The sequence below is a fragment of the Epinephelus moara genome, chromosome 10 (genome assembly GCF_006386435.1).
Source record: "Epinephelus moara isolate mb chromosome 10, YSFRI_EMoa_1.0, whole genome shotgun sequence".
In the NCBI taxonomy this organism is placed as follows: Eukaryota; Metazoa; Chordata; class Actinopteri; order Perciformes; family Serranidae; genus Epinephelus; species Epinephelus moara.
The window spans coordinates 16042373-16060738 of NC_065515.1; the positions used below are offsets into that span (position 1 = coordinate 16042373).

General features: G+C 39.7%; 2 protein-coding genes across 5 annotated transcripts; both read right to left on the bottom strand.

Moving 5' to 3' along the window:
• Positions 1–4: 4 nt before the first annotated feature.
• Positions 5–8245, bottom strand: haus5 (HAUS augmin-like complex, subunit 5). The gene is made up of 19 exons (XM_050054467.1): positions 7855–8245; positions 7687–7749; positions 7415–7447; positions 6896–6920; positions 6589–6721; positions 6274–6433; positions 6065–6161; positions 5206–5297; positions 5044–5098; positions 4821–4948; positions 4649–4730; positions 4350–4504; positions 3831–3993; positions 3502–3582; positions 3181–3326; positions 3017–3113; positions 2016–2154; positions 1720–1852; positions 5–1001 (listed from the first exon to the last, which is right to left on the bottom strand). Exons 1-19 carry the CDS (start codon positions 7950–7952, stop codon positions 899–901), a joined length of 1983 nt encoding a protein of 660 aa, XP_049910424.1. The 5' UTR covers positions 7953–8245; the 3' UTR covers positions 5–898.
• Positions 8246–8946: 701 nt separating this feature from the next.
• Positions 8947–16737, bottom strand: LOC126397063 (fizzy-related protein homolog). Of its 4 annotated transcripts, XM_050055540.1 has the most exons (15): positions 16574–16737; positions 15468–15585; positions 15241–15369; positions 14983–15046; positions 13236–13366; positions 12931–13013; positions 12631–12814; positions 12420–12485; positions 12223–12325; positions 11818–12002; positions 11496–11729; positions 9947–10051; positions 9720–9812; positions 9589–9632; positions 8947–9458 (listed from the first exon to the last, which is right to left on the bottom strand). In XM_050055540.1, exons 2-14 carry the CDS (start codon positions 15534–15536, stop codon positions 9591–9593), a joined length of 1488 nt encoding a protein of 495 aa, XP_049911497.1. In that variant the 5' UTR covers positions 15537–15585; positions 16574–16737; the 3' UTR covers positions 8947–9458; positions 9589–9590. The 4 variants fall into 4 exon arrangements, with proteins under 4 accessions (XP_049911497.1, XP_049911498.1, XP_049911495.1 ...); XM_050055541.1 differs by having other exon boundaries at positions 8947–9632; positions 13236–13363; XM_050055538.1 differs by having other exon boundaries at positions 8947–9632.
• Between the last annotated feature and the right edge of the window lie 1629 nt (positions 16738–18366).

Sequence of the window (18366 nt, forward strand, 5' to 3'; positions counted from 1 at the left end):
CTCCCCCTTCACTGCTACAAAGGAACAATGTTACTCCATGCAAAACGATAGCTTCAGACTTCTTCACCGTGCCCGTAACTACAAAAATCAACGATGGGACAGAGCACCGGCTGTGAGACAGATCAATACCGGGCTAATGATAGATATCTGCAGCTCATTCAGTGTGTGCATGCGAGCAGAGTGCAGCACTGATCCAGCTCGTTCAATACAGGACCAAGAGGCAGTTACCAACAACTTTATTGTGTTTTTTCAGTGCATTTCAAGGAAAACAGGAGCAAATATTCGGATTTAAAATGATTTATTAGTGACTGACTTTTACATGGTAACATAAACAAAACATAAAGAGGATTACTGCGCATGAGAAACAGAAAAACAGAAGTGTGCATTCTCTAACTATTGTAGCACAGTCATTCTGCCACTGAAAGGTGCTGTAAGAAGTGGTGCTTAACCTTTGTTGTGTAAAGGACATCTATATTGAAACAGTACAGCATGGACTCCCATCCCATTTTATAAGATTTCACTTCAGGGACCTTCATCTGAAATAAAATTTGTTTTAAGTTATGATCAAGACCAAAATTCTGCAGTTTTCCCACCAGAATTGTCAACTCATTATACTCTGTTTCTAGTCAACTCAAACTCATTTGAGTAGGTGGATTCAAAAGTTTGGCCCCCAACAATTAGTTGTCAGCTACATTTGAGAAGATAACCATACAGGAAGTGAAACCCATGATCAGAATAGTCACTCTTATTCACTTTGAGCTCACTTCTGTAGTGAATTAAACTGAGAAAATAATCTTCCCCTTTTTCTGGGGACCCCCTGGAAATCCCTCAAGGACTGCAAATTGAGAACCACTGCTGTGAAGGATCTCCTTTGTATTTTCTAGTGATGAGGTGTCTCCTAAGAGGCTTTGGCAGCAAGCTTCCATCTCTGCTGCCACTGTTGAAAAGACAGTCCTCCTTTAGTGACTTCAGGCAGGACATGCTGGGCTGGCTGATCCCACCTATATGTATACACACACAAAAGAAAAAGTTCACCAGGAAACCAGACTCTAAAATGCTGACTGAAGGTATAAACCCAAATAACACAATACATTAATGTCTACAACAAAACTCTACATGAAAGTAGCAAAGGTTGAAGCTACAGTTAACGAACGATGAAGGAAAACAACCAGGGTCCTCCTTATATATTTTTGAGCATAACTTAAATTTTACTCAGCTCAGGCTGGTGCGAAATGTTTAATTAGAGTATTCTGATGTACAAATATCTCATAATGACAAATACGTGCAAAATCCCATCAATAAACTGATGTTCAATTCAATGTACTGTTTCTGTTATTCCCTTGAACAGACAGTTAAACTTTAAAGCAAAATCAATGTACACATATCATCCATTGCATTGTTAAACTGCACACATTTAATGCAATTACAGTATCAAAGTTAAACCAGGAAGATGTTTTTAGGAAACTAAGGATGTTTAGATAAGATGGTTCGAGTGATAACTTCTCACATTCACTTTCATTTTCACTTGCAGGTGTGGCTTTGTTAATATGTTTAGACAGCAGATTTGTAGAGCTGTGTCAAGGTGGCTCATCCCCAGATCTCAGCAATGAAGCTGGTTTGTAAATGAAATTTTTAAAGGAAACTACACACCATAAAAGTGCTAACTGTGGTGCATCTATTGTTTTACTATAGGTAATCTACTTCAGAAATGTGCCTCACCAGTAGGAGATGGCAGTTTTGACTTGTGCCCCATAAGATAGGCCTTGGGCGCTACGTTGGGTGAGGCCTCTGACTCTCGGTACCAGAGCCTCCAGAAGCTTCTGATCCTCCTCCCTGACTCTGGACAGCAGAGCTAACAGGCACAGTGGAGACAAACAATAGTTTAGTTTGTACTGATGTGTAAAATGATTCTTAAAACATATTTTTGTTCAGGGAAAATAAATTCATATACAATATCTGCACAAACAGTTTCATGCAGCATGTTAAAAACTTCGCTCATGAAATCTCTTGATTACCTTTTTGATCAGGTGCATGCAGTAACTCTGCCTCCTTCTGTGTTTTCTGCACAGTGGCAGAGTGCAGTTGCAGCAACTGACGGAGAAAACGCAACTCAAGCTGTTGGGAGCGCGCCTGGGAACACAACTCCTCTGGAGCCTGAAATGTAAGAAGGACAAAAAATTTGTTTGATTTAAAGTCAGAGAAAAAAGTAAAAGGCGAAGAAATTCCATTACATGAAACGCATTCTGGGCACCCAGTAGCTCAGTGGTTAGAGCAGGTGCCCCACGTATATAGGCAATGTCATCCCCCCCCCCTCTCCTCCTTTCACGCTTAAGTTTATCCTTTCAAATAAAGACAAAAAGAAAAAACTACCCATCATGTGTTTGTAAGATTCCCGGATATCCTCAAAAAGCTGCCTATAAGGTACAAAACTGACAGTGTAGTGCCTTTGTGCAGTAAAACTGATTTTTCTGGAAAATATTTTTATCAGATCTGCTGGTGAGAGGACTGTGGGGTCAAGCAATGGCATTGACAGCATGTTGGCAGTCAGCTTGCAAATCAAAACCACTCTGGGGATGAGCCATTTAAGGAGCAATGTGAACTTTAGGAGCTGCTAGCACAACTTTTATAAGAATGCAGTGAGTGTCCAAAGACAAACTTCAGATGCTAAGTCACGCATCAATGGTCTGCCAGTCTGACAACACAATGTTATGGTCTTTTGTACAGTAATTCAACACTTTGTAATACTGTTTAGAAAGTTTAAAATTAATATAAATGATAATCTCTTCATATATTTTAGCATTTAAAAAAGAGAAACAATTTTATCCTGCACTATTCCACAGGTTTAACAATTACAAGATTATAGCTAATACTTACTGAATTGTCTTTTAAAAGAATCATCAACTATTAACTTGACTTAACCCTTGTACTGACAAGCATATATAGTGTTGCTCTGAGCAAGAAGACAAAGAAGAATGAGATGTCATTAATGACTGATGCATCAAATGCCTGGACTCACCCTGTACAGTGGGAATGCCAGGCTCTGACACAAGCTGGTGAAGGTCGGGGACTTCAAGCGATGGATGGACAACCATGATGCAGGGATTCTTTGCACTCTGAAACAACAGAAAATGTAAATTTACTGAAGTTTACCCCTTTGGGTATCAGGCAACTTGTGCTTACCCTTCAACAGTCCTACGGTCCAGGGCAGGAAGTGAGACCATTCCCAACTGTCTGGCCTCCTTAGAGATGGAGTTCCTTTGACTGCTGGCTGCAGCGGTGACAACTTCAAAGTGTGGCGCCAGTTTGGCCCGGACGAATTCCTGCAACTGAAAAAAGGCAGAGGCATATAAATCCTTAAGAGACATTTAAAAATTTGCTTTTAGTGTGGAAAAAGTTTTTTTTTTATCTGAAAGAGGCCAAAACATTTCTTTCACCACAGAGTTAAGGAAGTCTTATAAATAATCTCTCTACTTAAGGGTCATAGATAGAGAACTTCCGCACCTCTGTGTGCAGACGCATCAGCTCTGTCTTGGCTGTGGAGTTCCCCTTAATCAGACCTCTGATATGCTCCTGTCTGAGATCCTGGTGAAACACAACAACAGAATATGTGGAATTATATATATTGGAGAAATACTGACACCTCTGTGTTTTAAAGGTGTGGCAAATTAAGATGTTATCTACAGGCAGTTAAGAGCACACTTAACCACATCCTCTTGACTACACTGTCCTAAATAATCACCAATATTTTCTGAAACATCTCGGAAATGCTTGATCCAAGAGTAACACGAGCAAAGGTAATGAGAGGTCTCATATTGTCAATTCACTCTCACCACTAGTTGCCTAAAGTCAAGGATGCTCTGCCACTGGCTGCGGAGGTTCCTAAGTGCCTCCTGTCGGCTTCTGGCGTGCTGATCAAGTTGGATACACCGATCTCTGATATGATCCCTGACTGCAGCCTGCATCACACACTGAAGTTCCACCTCTAGAGCTGACCTAACAACAACAGAGAGAAAACAAAGTAAATGCTTTGTAACAAGTGCTTCATTTGTCCATATCACAACAGTCTCTAATTTGACTGTTCGCAACTAATTTATTGCAAATGCAGACATAAAAAAAAAAGCAAAACAAAGTAAGAAAACATGCAAAGAATAAGACTAAATTGAGAAAAAAGGAAAAATACACTGTTAGACATTGCTTGACAATAATGAGCTCCTACTGCAAAATCATTCTGTGCCTTTTCCTGACGTTTGTTGTCCAAAATTCCATCACCAAAACATTATTCTTGGGATAATACATTTTTTATGACTTGTGGGAACCTCAGCAACAAACTCTATATTGAGTGTGCTTACAGTGCCAAGCTGTCATTGTGGAGCTCATCTGCAATGCCAGACACCTCCTGCTCAGCCTCCTTCTTGCGGGCCTGAAGCTGGTTTTGAAGCTCCTGAACTCTGGAGCGGGTCTGGGCCAGTTCCACCAAACTTTGTGCTACCTCTTCCCAAGCATCCTAGAACAACAAACAAGTGCATTTCCACATATAAAAATATATTTTCATCACAAATGCAGGGAAACACACAAACATGTTTTCTCCACTGTGAAACTTCCTTAATATTACTTTGCAGTGTATGATATGTGTGTTTGTGTTTAGCACCTCTAAGAGGCTCTTAACTGATGGCAACTCATTATCCTCTTCTGCTGACATGTCCAGTAGGTGATTGCTTTCGTAGCGGAACCTGCAATTAAAATGCTATATTATTGCATTGAAAACTTAGGCATTTTTTTAATAGTCTTTAAGGAAGAGAGAACATTATAATAGAGTTTACCGTAGAGCTGTTACATCCCGTGTCACATCCAGAGAGGCAAGTTTCTCTTCTAGTTCCTTCTGCTCTCTGGATGCTAAATATTCCACCGCTGAGAGAACTTGGTTTGGAGGATAATTACCCAACAGGTTCTAAAGACATAACAGGCATCATATTAATTCAAATTGAAAATTAACAGTGTATAAGTACCAAAATATTTAGTGAAATCTGATTAAAATACACCTACCTCTACAGCACTCAGCCAGTACTGAAACACAGCAGTCCTTTGTTCACGACTCATACTGAGGAGAAACAGAGAGAAGCGATGAATTCAACAAAGTGAAGCTGACAATATAATAAAAGACAGTTTTTTTGAATACTTGATTTCTGTATACACTGCAGTCCTTACTGTTTGGCTGCAGAGTGCGATGTTTTCAGTTCACTCTCTTGTAAAGACTGATAGAAGTGGACCCTGTCGTCACACAGCTCTCTCACTTCACGCTAACAGAGAAAAATAAAAGAAATGAGATGACTTCCTTTCGTCAGCAACTGATATATTACAGGCATCTTGGTCTACGTTACAGATTTGTGAGAATAAATGTGGATCCAAATGAGTAATTTCTTAAAAGACATGTAGATTTCCAGTGATGTTTTCAAACAGCTGGCAAAAGAACATCAAATCAGTGTGTCTCCACCAGTTGGAGTACTGTGAGCTTACCCTGAAGATGGCATAACTAGATACATACTGAAAAGACCAGCAATGTACTGCTGTTTCCCACCTGAGATGGAATTGTGTGTTCCAAATGATTCACTCGTTCATTGCTCCCTGTGTGATACGCTATATACAGTAGTTTACGAGTGGGCTGTGAATTGAGATTTCTGATACCTGCAGATCATTGCACTGAGGGGTTGTTAGCAGAAAGTAGTGTACCTGCCACAGACACTCCTTCTTTCATTCAATGTGCACATTTTTGAGGGCACTATACAGATAAATTCCGCACACAACTTTGACACTGAAATGAAATCATCAATAAAGTAATCATCATAAAGAAATCATCAATAAAGTAAATAGTAAATATAGTGCACTATATATGAAAGAGGGAATGATTTTGAACACAACCACTGTGTAGCATTTTTGTCAGCTGCCCTATTTACTCTTAATTTTTCTGACTGAAACATGTACCCACAGATAGCAGCAACGTGCCAACACTTGTGTCAGATAAAGTGCACTCTCAACTCTACTCATAACAGATTTAGGCAGCTCTTACCAGGACCTGTGCCTCTGCTGCTACTTTAGAGTTGAGGTTGTCACCATCACTGCTACTGGAGGGCTTGTTATCAAACAGCACTTCAATCTCAGCTTTCCTGCAAAACAGAATACAGTTCATACTTATGTACAACATGATTAATGCAGGTGTGTAAATGATCCCTCTTCATTCATTTTTATGTTACCACAACTTCCAATGTTCTGCCTTACTTTGCCATTTGTTCCAGTGCCTGGCAGTGCCAACTGATCTTTTGTGTGTCATCAGACAGCACCTTGCGGCCCAAAAGGCAGCATTGCCTGAAGGCCTGTAAAAGCAGTTCTCTTTGCCGGCTGTCCTCCACCTGGGCCCAGGTGTGGCTGATGGACTGCTCTGTTAGTAAACAGTAGAAAACACTGTTGTGGGAGATCACTTAAAATGTTGTTTAAGGATGGAAGCAAAGCAAACAGCAGCAATGAGCTGGCTTTCTGCCTTCTGTGATGTGGTCTGATCAGATACCAAGGCCTTACAGCATGTGATGGACTAACCTTGTGTAGCCAGTTGTTCCTCTGTTCCACTGATCTGAGAGTCCAGGTGACTGATCTCAGTTCTCAGCTGCTCAATCTTCTTCTGAAGCTCTCTCTGCTTAGCAGTCTCACTCTGGCCCTCAACCTGCTTCAACTGAACATGCAAAAACACCAGCAGACAAAAAGCACATTTCAGTTTATCTGCAGCTTTGTTACAAAAATTAAAAAATCCACACTGTGTATCATCAGTGTGATCAAGTACTAAAACAAGCAGGTATATCAAGAAATAGAAACGAATCACAAAGAAGCAAAACAAGACATAGCCTACCTCTTTGTCTTGAAGAACTTTGTACCTTAAAGATCATAATGTCAAGGAAATTACTGGAAAAATGCAAAACACAGAGTGGTCATAGTGGCTGAGAAAATTCAGCGTACACTGAGTGAAACATAGTATAGAAGGAGGGCATATTTAAAATCATTTTTGAGGTCATTATAAGACAGCTAAGAAGACAATTGACAGAAAACAGAGAGAGAAAGTGGAAATAGGTCGCAGCATACAGGTCTTGCAAGGTTTTGAACAGGGACATTCAGGACTCCCCAAGAAAGCACCCATATCAATGACAGGAGTACACCACTCAGATTGGTGGCAGAGAGACTGTACAATGACCAAACATAAACATACAAACAGCATCAAGTCTTGAGCAAGATACAGACTCTTCTGCCAAAGTGACTTTTCAGTGACATTTACAAAAGTAACCAAATGACCAAAATGTACACATGAAGTTGGCATGGCCACTGTAAAGACACTGGTAGCTTTACAATCCTCAATCAGGGCCAGAAAGGATACCACTGAAGATTGCCACGTATGATCCTCACATTCCTAGAAAGATAGGGAACTCGTCAGTAAGCTGTCATTAGTTATTTGCTTATAAAATAGTATACAGAAGGTGAGACTACAGTTTATTTTGGAGATAAAGCTATTTTTCGGATGCCATGATATTCTGTCTTCTTTCTTCAATAGTGTCTGAGTTAGCTCTGGAATGGCATGCAAGAAATCAACATTACCACAAACATAGTGTTTGAGGGGTTACAGAACATGAAGGCAGTGTTAATACTAACCTCTGTTGAAAAACGTGTTGAATGATGTACTTCCATATTGACTTCCCTGTTCCAATACAGAGCCTAGAAAAGCAAATAAACAGCATTACGTTTGTTCAACGCTGCAAATTAAACATCAATTGAAAGGAGCTCAAAGATCGGTTTAGCAAATGTAAAGCTGATACCCACGTTTTAAAATAGCTGTCATTTGGCAGGCTGTCCGGGGGCAGATTGAACTCCTCTGTCGCCCAACGTTTTAGCTCCTGCACAAGATTTCTGTCCGCCATCCTGACAGACGACAGAAAGTAAACAACTTCTAGCGAGCTAGCTAACGTTAGCTAGCACCTCCAGCAGACTGTCGTTAATAGTCTTTTCAGCTAGCGTAACGTTAGTTAGCTTGAGTCGTGGACCACATTTGATTTATCATAGTCCTTGAGCTTACTCTTCTCGTTTGGAAGGTGCAACTTTACTTTACAACAGCTAACTTGCTAATATCAATGCTTTTTTTTTCTCTGAACTACTCAAACTTTCAACTTCCCGCCCGTTCACAGTATATCCGGTCAAGCAGTTTGGGGACGGCGAAAGCATGACCCGCCCTACTCTCCCTCTGATTGGCTAGTACTCGTTACCTTCGTGGGTTGGATTGGTTAGGTTTATACAAGAGGCGTGACGTTGGTTAAGGTAAGCCAATCAGAGGTAGCAAAAAGTAGAGTAGGGCGGGTCAACGTAAATTCGCTTTCCGGTTAGCATATCCGTTGAAGCAGCGCCGCCTCTGGTTGTAGACTGTTGTTGTCATGGATACAGAATATTTTGGATGTGATTTAATTAATAGGAAAATCCCACATAATTAAAGAAAATATGTAATGTACATAGAATTATATAATTGGAAAGTTGATTCAACTTCATCCATTTTTTAATATTTATTTATTCAGTGCTCTCTGGTTACATCCTTGGTATTTTTTGTTTTGTTTTCTTTTGTTAGTATGCACTGTTCCATTGGCATAAATGAGTACAAAATGGTAAATCCACCACATATTCAGTAAACAGTCAATAACACTGCATGATAATGAATTAAAGAAGTTTCAAAATCACCAGTCAAAAAGAATACCATTTATCGTTCAGATCAGCTGCATAAACATTAAACAATCATGCTTTTTTAATTGTCATTTTGAGATGCACCATTACAAAATTTAATCTAGTAACAAAAGTGCAACCAAACCAAATTAAGCCCAAAATACATGGTAGTGGTATTTGTTATGGCAAAAAGGAAACATACACTGGTTGTTCAGTTCCATCGTCTTTATTTCTTCCTTTACTACAAAGAGTCAACTATGTAGTATGTCTTGATGCACAGCATTAGACTTTCTGTCCACAGGAGCAAAACTGCATTATTTCAGCCAACCACTCTCAACCTTAGTACTCTAAGGATCACAGTAAACATGGTGAACATACTGTAAAGGCCTTAATGGGTGATTATGTTTTGTTTTTATGTTTTAGTCACAATATGTAAAGGCATTTTCTCCATTGAGGATTTCACTGCAGCGTTAAATAAATAAGACCTGAGTTAAACAAAAACTAAAAATGCTCTCTCCACAACACAATATTTTTAAGTAAGGCCCATGATTTTGTGTTGCAAATACAAAACAAATGGAAATCAATCCACTTCGATTTTTTTTTTGTTGAATAAAAAAAATGTTATATTCATAACAAGAGCACAGACTTCAAAAATAATTTCCCAAACACTTGTTGGCATGAATGGAAAACATGCTCAGTTGTTCTCGCTGCCATTTCCTCTGTGGAAAAAAAAAGTCACAAGTTGCCTTAGGTTGTACTGTATGTCCTTAGCACCATGGTGATGAGCTATCCAGTGATGACACCAGGATCCACTCAAAATAAAGTTTTAGACTTCTAATAGTTCCTTACAGTTACCGTATCCTGGTGAAGAGATTTAAAACTGATACAGATTCCTGAAACAAAATATAAAGAAACCTGATTAATTATTTTGAAGTTATGAAGGAGTCTGTGAGTGCTCTTCACAAAAAGTGTTTTCTCACCTTAGTCGACCTTGTTTTACTGAATACGTTCCAGAAGCGTAGAGTCTCATCTCCAGCACCCGTCACAATCGCTTCACCATCTGGGGACATGGCCTAATATTCCAAAAAAAAAACCAAAAACACCTTTATGAACCTGCCAGATGTTCCGGCAAATATGGCCAGCTGTTGCATTAACATGACATGCAGCAAGATCACGATCTCATCAGAATAAACACACACACACTGACCAGGTAGAGCACTCTGTAGGAGTGTCCTGTGAGTTTGGCAACCTGAGTGAGAGCTGGATATTTCCACACCAAGATCTGGTTCTGAGAGTATCCATGAGTGCTCACCTGGAGAAAGAGGCAATATAGAAATTCAATGGAGGCTTTGTGTAATTCACTATAAATGAATTGGTAACATTTAGACACATTTATATGTTATTACTGCAAACTAACAAGACCATCTTCTCAGTGTCGGTCTTGATGATTGACAACAGTACTGGTCTCAACAATGCATATTTTGCGTTTTGTGCCAAAGAGGAAACATTTCTTCCTGTCGAAACAGGTACACTGTCCAAAGTATATCATGACAAAATATGGAAAACAACATAATAACATATGCTCTGTCTCCTAAGAGGTTTATTTAAAAGAAAAACACTTTAATTGACGACAGTACTCCATATGTTCTTAAGTGAACTCTCATCCAAGAGGCTTCTTCAGTTCTGGATGAGAGGTGAAATGTCTTCCAGAGACTCAGGCAAGTCCAGTCATAAGATTAGTATGACCTGGATGACTGAAAATCTTCACCAACATAGTCCATATGTTGTCTTAATTTTGAGAAACATTGGCACAAGATAAAAGACTAGCTATTACAACCATGGTTTATCAAATTAAAATTAAAAAATATATTTTAGAACGAACATGGATATAACAACTCTTCACCTGCAAAATGACCATTTCAAAATCAATTAGGCATTACATGTTACTTACAATTTCTGAAGAAAATAGTTTTTCTTGCATGCCTCCACGGAAAATGGCGAACATATTGATTTACTGATTGACTGGAGACCATATTTAACAACAGCAAAATTATATTGAAACATCAGATTACAGACTCACACAATACGTTTGGTATAATCCAAGTTTCTATATCCAGTTGTTTGCTCAGTACTTCTCAAACTTGCATTTTTGCTAAAAAAACAACAACCTTAGTCTGAAGAAAGCATAGATAAGTTTCACTTCCAATAGTAATGTTTTAGGGAAAATGCAGGTGTTTAGGAAGCACTGAGCGTACAACTGGATAATGAGACTTGGATTATACTGCAGAAGTTGTGTGAGAGTTTGTAAACGGATGATTTGATATAGTTTTGCTGTTGTTAAACTTGGTCCCCAGTCAATCAGTACATCATTATGTTTGCCAATTTCCGTGGAGGTATTTGAGAAAAACAAAGTTTTCTCAGGAATTCAAGGTAACGCAGCATGACTAATTTATTTACAAATGGCTATTTTGTGAGTGAAGTATTCCTTCAATCCCCTTGGACTTGTTTGCTGGTTGAATTACAGCAGCAGTCAGTTCAGGAACAGGCAGAGACTGTCTACTGTCACTACTGTCTGCAAACTCATATAAATTAAGTACAAAAACAGCTTTTTAAGGCATTAATGTGATGTTTAAAAAAGCAGTCATGTAACACCTTATTGTCAATGCAAGTGTGACCTTTATCACAATTGTCTCTTTAGAATTTTATACAATAGTCAGCAAATCAACCATGTAAAGTGTGTATCTGGAGTCACTTACCAGCTCATTAGCATGTTTGGACCAGGCCAGGTTGCAGACCTGAGAGCCGGTGTCCATACACTGCAGCGGCTGTGAGGTCAGGGTGTTCCAAAATCGGATGCAGCGGTCAGCAGTGCCGCCTCCAGAGGCCAGCAGGCCGTGCTGGTGGGGGGACCAGGCAATGGCTTTCACTGCAGCCAGGTGATCTGTGTATGTCTGCACTGGGCTCAGCGAGGAGTGGTTCCAGACCAGCAACTGAGATGACAAATAACAGCCACATCAATAAACACAATGAATAAATACACAAACATGGACACATGTTCACTAACAACAACAACTGTACCTTGTTGTCGTTGCCACCAGAAGCGAGCAGCTGATGGTCAGTGCTCCACTTTAAGCCACACACTTCCTGTCTGTGTCCCTGCAGCCGTCTCTCTGACTGGAGTGGAGGGGTCCGCACATCTCTTTGAAGAATCATACGATCACGGCTTCCCGAAGACAATTGGTCTGCGTTCCATGCTAATGCTCCTGCAGACAGAGGAAAGCTTAATTAATGCTCGGTCACACTCCTAACATTTGACTAAAATGCATAATTGCTGTCAGGAGACGATTAGCGAGAATTTCAAACATTAATTACGCTTTCTAGTTTGTTGGCTTTCAGTTCATTTGTTTTTATTGTAACCTTAGCGGTCTTGTTAAGTCAATTTATGACCCATTTTCAGAGTTCAAATACTGCAAATGTTCTCACCAACTCTGGCTGTGTGTCCCTCCAGGGCAAAGAGTTTCTTCCCAGCACCAGCGTCCCAGATCTGAACATAGCCTTTGTGTGTCCCCACTGCCACTAGGTTACCCTAAAACATGAAGAATCCTTTCATTAGGGAAAACTAACTCTACCAAAAGTTCACCTTGACAGTGTTCTGAAGGTAGTAAGCTGTGTGTACTTACCCTTTCGGACCACCCAACTGACGTGACTGAGTCTCCCTCCACCGATAAATCACACAACCTTGTTACCTGAGGAAAGGACAATTCAGATATCAACGGTTTGGCACAGTAATGAATGCTGCCATGAAACACAAGAGTATTTTTACAAATATACAAACACAGAAAACAATTCAGTTCATGCTCTAAAATCAGTTGTGTAAACACTCTGTAGTACCTGGCTGGTGCAGGCACTCCACAGGTAAACACATGTACCCAGCCCGACACTGAGCACGTTGAGAGACGACCAGTCCACCAAGTTGAGGTAAAAGTCATCCTGCAGCTCGGGAGCATCCAGGACTTTAAAAGGGATCTTTGAGATCTTGCGAGTTGGCTTTCTTGGTGAACGCAGTAATTTTTGACTGCAACAAGAAAAGTTGGACATTGTGAAACTCTAATGTCAAATTTTACAGTTTATTTGTTTGCAGTGCGATAAACAAGAGATTTAAAAAAAAATTGTTAAAAATGGTGCTCCTACCTTTTGTTGCTGACAGGCGATAGAGAGTAGGGGGAGATGTTGGTGCTATCATCTGGTGACAACCTCTTGACATTAAGTGAATACTGCAAAGAACACACAAGCAGAAACCATCATATTCTCTACAAGTTCATTAAAATAACATAAAACCCACTGAATGGTGGAATTTTACTCTTTTATGTTGTTTTTTTTACTCCAACTCAAGACTTCTAGAGCATACTGTGTGCATAATGTGTCTGTTCTGGCACTGTGCGAACAATGCGTTATATAATTCAATACATAAAGAGGAAGAGATGAAATGTTCTTACATTGAAGAGACTTCTCTTCTCTGGGGTTGATGGCTGTAGACGCCTGTCCTCTGTCTGAGGGTCCTGGATCTTTTCTATTCCTGCTCCCAGCAGCTCATTCTTCAGCAAAGCAGAGTAGGCCAGCCCATCTGCTGCATGACACAAAAACATAAGTTAAAGGTGATCCATGCAGGATTTCTCTAAAAAACATTGCATAGTTTCATACAGAAGCAATCGCTCTCAATCATCACTTAAAATTCACTAGAAGTGTGTGATGGTGTATCTTTCTGTAGAGACTCTGCCCTCTGCCTGTATTTTCTTATTTTGCTGTGTTCAGGACGTTTCTGGGCATGTACCCCAACAGAGCGTTGGTGAGGACCAGACTTAATAAAAAGGTAGCAACCAGGTGCCAGACCATAAGCAGCAGGCATCCAAGCAAATGCTACTACTGAGAATATCTCAGACACAGCGCCAGAAAAACGCAAATACAGCGAGGCGAACAGCCAAGCAGACAAATCTCGTTCCAAGATGAGAGTGAATTTGGTGTTTGCTTCACTTTCACTTTAGCTGCCGAGCACTGAAGGACAGGACGAAGAGAGGTGCAGAGTTGGCCTGTTTTCTGTTGCACAGGGAAGTATCGGTGATTAGCTTACTTAGCTTGCTAAATTGATAGCTTTTCCATTTAAACAAATGTAATGTTCCTAGAGTGGTACCTTGCAGTTCACATACAAGTGGTGTAGGGAGGAGGAGCTGAGTTTCTAGTTCTCTAATTCTAGGAAGAGGCCACAAATTATCCCCTCAGTGACCACTCTTGAGGGAAATGAAATAGAGGTGGTTCACGAGTATAAATACCTGGGTGTCTTGACTCCCTCACTTTCAAGCCGCGTATAGAGAAACTTGTGAAGAAGCTGAGGATAAAACTGGGTTTTTACTTTCGAAATAAGCTATGTTTTTCTTTTAATACAAAAAAGCGACTTGTTGCTGCTACCTTTTTACCAGTGTTGGATTATGGAGATCTTTTATATATGAATGCTTCTGCTAAATGTCTTCATATGGTTGACACTGTCTATCACGCTTCTCTAAGGTTCATTACTAATTATAAACCATTGACACACCACTGTGAGTTATACTCTCGGGTTGGATGGGCTGCTCTGGCCACCCGAAGGCTCAGTCATTGGTATACTTTTATATATAAGGCATTACTTGGTCTACTGCCTTCCTACATTTGTTCCTTAATTGCACAGAGAAGTGCTGGTCCTTACTCCTTTCATTCTCAAGACTACTTGTTGCTTTCTGTTCCATATGCCCGTACTGAATTGGGTAAAAAGGCTTTTGTCTACTCTGCACCTTTAGCATGGAATATGTTGCAAAATGACTGGAAACTAACAGGGTTAATTTTGTTTCAAGCACCTTTAAATCCAAACTGAGAATACTTGAGGCCGACTCCACTACATGTACTTGTTTTTCGTAATCATATTCTTTCTTTTATTTGTTTGTGTTTTATCTGTGTAATTTGTAACTGTGTTTTGTACTTGCTGCTGCCTATCTTGGCCAGGTCTCCCTTAAAAAAGAGGTTGTTAATCTCAATGGGATCTTCCTGGTTAAATAAAGATTAAATAAAAAAAAAAAGTTTGAATGTTGTGTTTACTAACAGTAACCCACAATCCCTGCAAAGCATTTTTGTATAACACAAGCACAAAACTACAGTCCTGGATGCACATGAGCAAGTAGAAAGATAAGCAAAATCAGCTTTACAATATTTATTTACCTTTGATGTTATCAGAAGTGGCATCTTTTGTTTTTCTGTTCTGACTTGGCGACTTCTCATTTTCCTAAAAACCACAGACACTGCCATTAATTTGAGATACAAACTTTTCTCAGGCATAACATTCATACAGTGATCAACTTCACCCAAACACACTGTAAACTTAAAGCTTTTGTTAGGCATTACACACATGAATATCACTTTTCTCTATCAGAAGCACAGACACACTCCTCAACACATGTACCCACAAACTGATCATACATTGATCCTGTGGAAGTTGATACTCCAGTTTGCCCCCGCTCTGGTTGGAATAAATCTGTCTCCAAGTTTACTGGGTGAAGACAGCGGGGAGCTGGGGGGCGTCCGACCGCGTGGACTCTGCGTCAGTTTCTGCAAAACAAACAAATTATTATCAACAATACCTCAAGTTGTGTGTTGATGTACAACATTTGCATTATTAAAGATCACAAATAAACAGAGGGACTCACAATAGGGCTCAAGTTGTCATTTTGAATGTTGATTTGGCGGAGGAGGCGGTGTTCATATTCTGGATCCATCTTAACCTAAAGTCCTGATCCCACAGCCACAGGCTGGGACGTTGGAGATCTGTCCAACACACAAAACATGAACTCAACAGTTACATTGAAATGCTGTTTTTTGTTTTGATTTAGTGCTTGTATTCTGGAAGGCTTCCAGTGATGCAAGGTTAGGAAGTTAGCCAAAATGTTTTTTAGCTAGTATCCTGAAAATATTGATTGAAACAGGGTCATTCCTGTTTTCCAGGGTCCTGTGTCTGTTAATATTAACTAACATTGTCAGAGACTGGTAAGGGCTAGCTCCGCAATTCAAATTACAAATGGAGATGAATGTTTCAAAGTATAATTGATAAAAATCAACTCAGCCTCTGTGGAGGTGTCAATGTACAAGTCAAGAAAACTGTCCTGCCCACAATTTGAGGGTGTGGATTTCAAGGAGACTATCAGTAGGTTTTTAACTGTAGGTGGGTGATTTTAACATATTGATTTACAAATACACAAAATGAACCCTTGACCATGGGCAAAAACATTGCTGAGAGCATAAAACCCTTTGAAAGGCCCCTAATGTGTCATATTAGGAGGGTATTGAGCTGAGGAACATGGGACCCTGGGACCACAGACACGCCCATTTAAACCTGAAAAACCAGAAAGTAAGGTAGTTTGGGGATTATGACACTGTATAGCATGTTGTTAACAGAAAATAAAAAACCTTTGACATATCTCACAGCACCCTGCTTCCTTAAATACACCATAATCATTTGGATTAAATAAATAACAGCACGCATATATTCAGTGAAAATTAATCCTAACACTCAGTTGATGCTACATTTGGAGGAAGTACATGTTAGCTCCTGTAACTTTACGACACGAGTAACTCTCAGCCAGTTCAAAGCAACGATTGGCATTTTTAAGAGCCTTGTTCGTAGTTCAATATCATTATATTGAGTTTATTAGAGTCATGTTTGTACTGAAGAGGGGAAGCTAGGTAATGATAACTAGCGCTAGCTACTTTAGCTAATGGCTAATCCAAGTATATCTGAGATAGACAGCATACATACGACAGCGAGCCAGTCCCTGAAGATCACCTCACAAATGCCAAACAGGACCGACAGTTCACGGAGGTATCAGATGAACAGAGGAGATATATTTAAAGTTATTCACTCTCAGATGTGTAATGTAATTCACTTTAGCCCGTGCTGCATTGTGGGAGCTCTGACACCCTGTGACGTATGACTTTCAAATCAAAACACGGAAGTGCAACGTTTGTAGTCACTGGGAGTTTTACAGCGAGCTACTGTGAGGTATTTAAAGTATTACAAAACAATAGTTCAGTCTGTCCTGAACTGTGCTACCGCACATACAATAGAAACAACATATCTAACAGTAAAAGTCTTCAGATACACAGATTTATCTAATCAAATGTGTGCAACAATAAAATACAAGTAAGTCAACTTCATTAAAATACAACGAAGCTCTGAAGTAGCTAGATCAAACCAAGAAAACGATAAATATAATACAAGTCTTTGTAGTTAACATGGATCAAAGTGGAAAACTGTATAAGTTGAATTCATTTAAATATACTGTATGTTATTGTGTTACTGAGTGTCTTGTCATGTCTAAGTACTAACCATAGAGGGCGTGCTGGTTCTATTTTCAAACTCTCCACACCCTGCTAGAGGCAGGAGTGCACTGACTGCTGCAGGCTCTACTGTACTTTTCCCAAGTCCTGAACAGGGGTGTAAATATGGACAGTGGAGACAGTTTGGTTGCACTGAGGGCCCGTGAGATGAGGGGCCCATAGAGAGAGTGGGCCCTCCAGCAATGTGTTGGGTGGAGAGTGGGCCCTTATGAGGGATTGCCAACTTGGAAATATGCCTGTGTTCTCTCAGTAAATTAAAAACAGTGCCATTTTCTGTGTATCATTCTATATACACCAATCTTTATTTGTGGTAAACAGTCAATACCAGTGGGTCGCAGTAAAAAGTGGGTCGCGGGTCCATTCTGTATGGACCACAGGTGACGCAAACGTGTCAAGTATGTAAATAACCGATTTTATTTTTAAGTACAGTGAATTTCTAGCACAGAGCTTCATTTTGAAGTGGTGTTTCCTGCTGTAGAGTGAGTGACTAACGGACAGCTATTTGTCAGAGACATCAACTACTAAAATTGTTAAATTAAATTAACAATTTCTTGTTTTCTTTGGTATTTTTGTCATATACAGATATGCAGGGATGATTGTTGGGTGATATGTACACTGATGTCATCTAATGTGAAGGGTGATCATGTGACGAGACAATATGTGCACAATGGCATGCACTAGGGCCCGTTGCTACTACGTTACACCACTGGTCCGAAACCAGCTTAGGCTTGCATAATTTTTTAAAAATGAATTTATTTTAACAATTGCTGGTCTTGTCTTGCACTCACATCCTCACCTGCAGTCTGACAAAAATACATTTATCTTATGGTACAGTCAAAACCTGGGCCTTGAAAAGGTGGATTGCTGTGTGAATTCAGGACGTTAATAACAATATTGATGTAAGAATAGATAAACATGATGAGATGAGATAAAGTTTATTGATCCGATGCAGGGTAATACAAGTGTAGTAACAAAAGTAGTGATTAATTTGAGTACTGTACCTAAGTACAATTTTGACATAGGCCTACTTGAACTTTACTTAAGTATTTTACTTCAACTTCATGTCAGAGGGAAATATACTTTTTACTCCTAGTAGTTACTTTTTACAGTACAAAACATGATACGCTTACATGATATGATGTCACTACTGTATGACCCAGCAGAATACTGGCTCCACATTGACAAACTATAACTTCGAAATGCTCTTGCATG

Coding starts and splice junctions, on each gene's coding strand:
- haus5 (XM_050054467.1), bottom strand. CDS start 7,952: ATGGCGGACAGAAATCTTGTGCAGGAGCTAAAACGTTGGGCGACAGAG. Junction 5,298..6,064: donor CAGCAGAGGCACAGGTCCTG/GTAAGAGCTGCC, acceptor TTTCTCTGTTAG/CGTGAAGTGAGAGAGCTGTG. Junction 3,114..3,180: donor GACCGTAGGACTGTTGAAGG/GTAAGCACAAGT, acceptor CTGTTGTTTCAG/AGTGCAAAGAATCCCTGCAT.
- LOC126397063 (XM_050055540.1), bottom strand. CDS start 15,536: ATGGATCCAGAATATGAACACCGCCTCCTCCGCCAAATCAACATTCAA. Junction 15,370..15,467: donor ATGACAACTTGAGCCCTATT/GTGAGTCCCTCT, acceptor TTTGTTTTGCAG/AAACTGACGCAGAGTCCACG. Junction 12,003..12,222: donor GGGACACACAGCCAGAGTTG/GTGAGAACATTT, acceptor CTCTGTCTGCAG/GAGCATTAGCATGGAACGCA.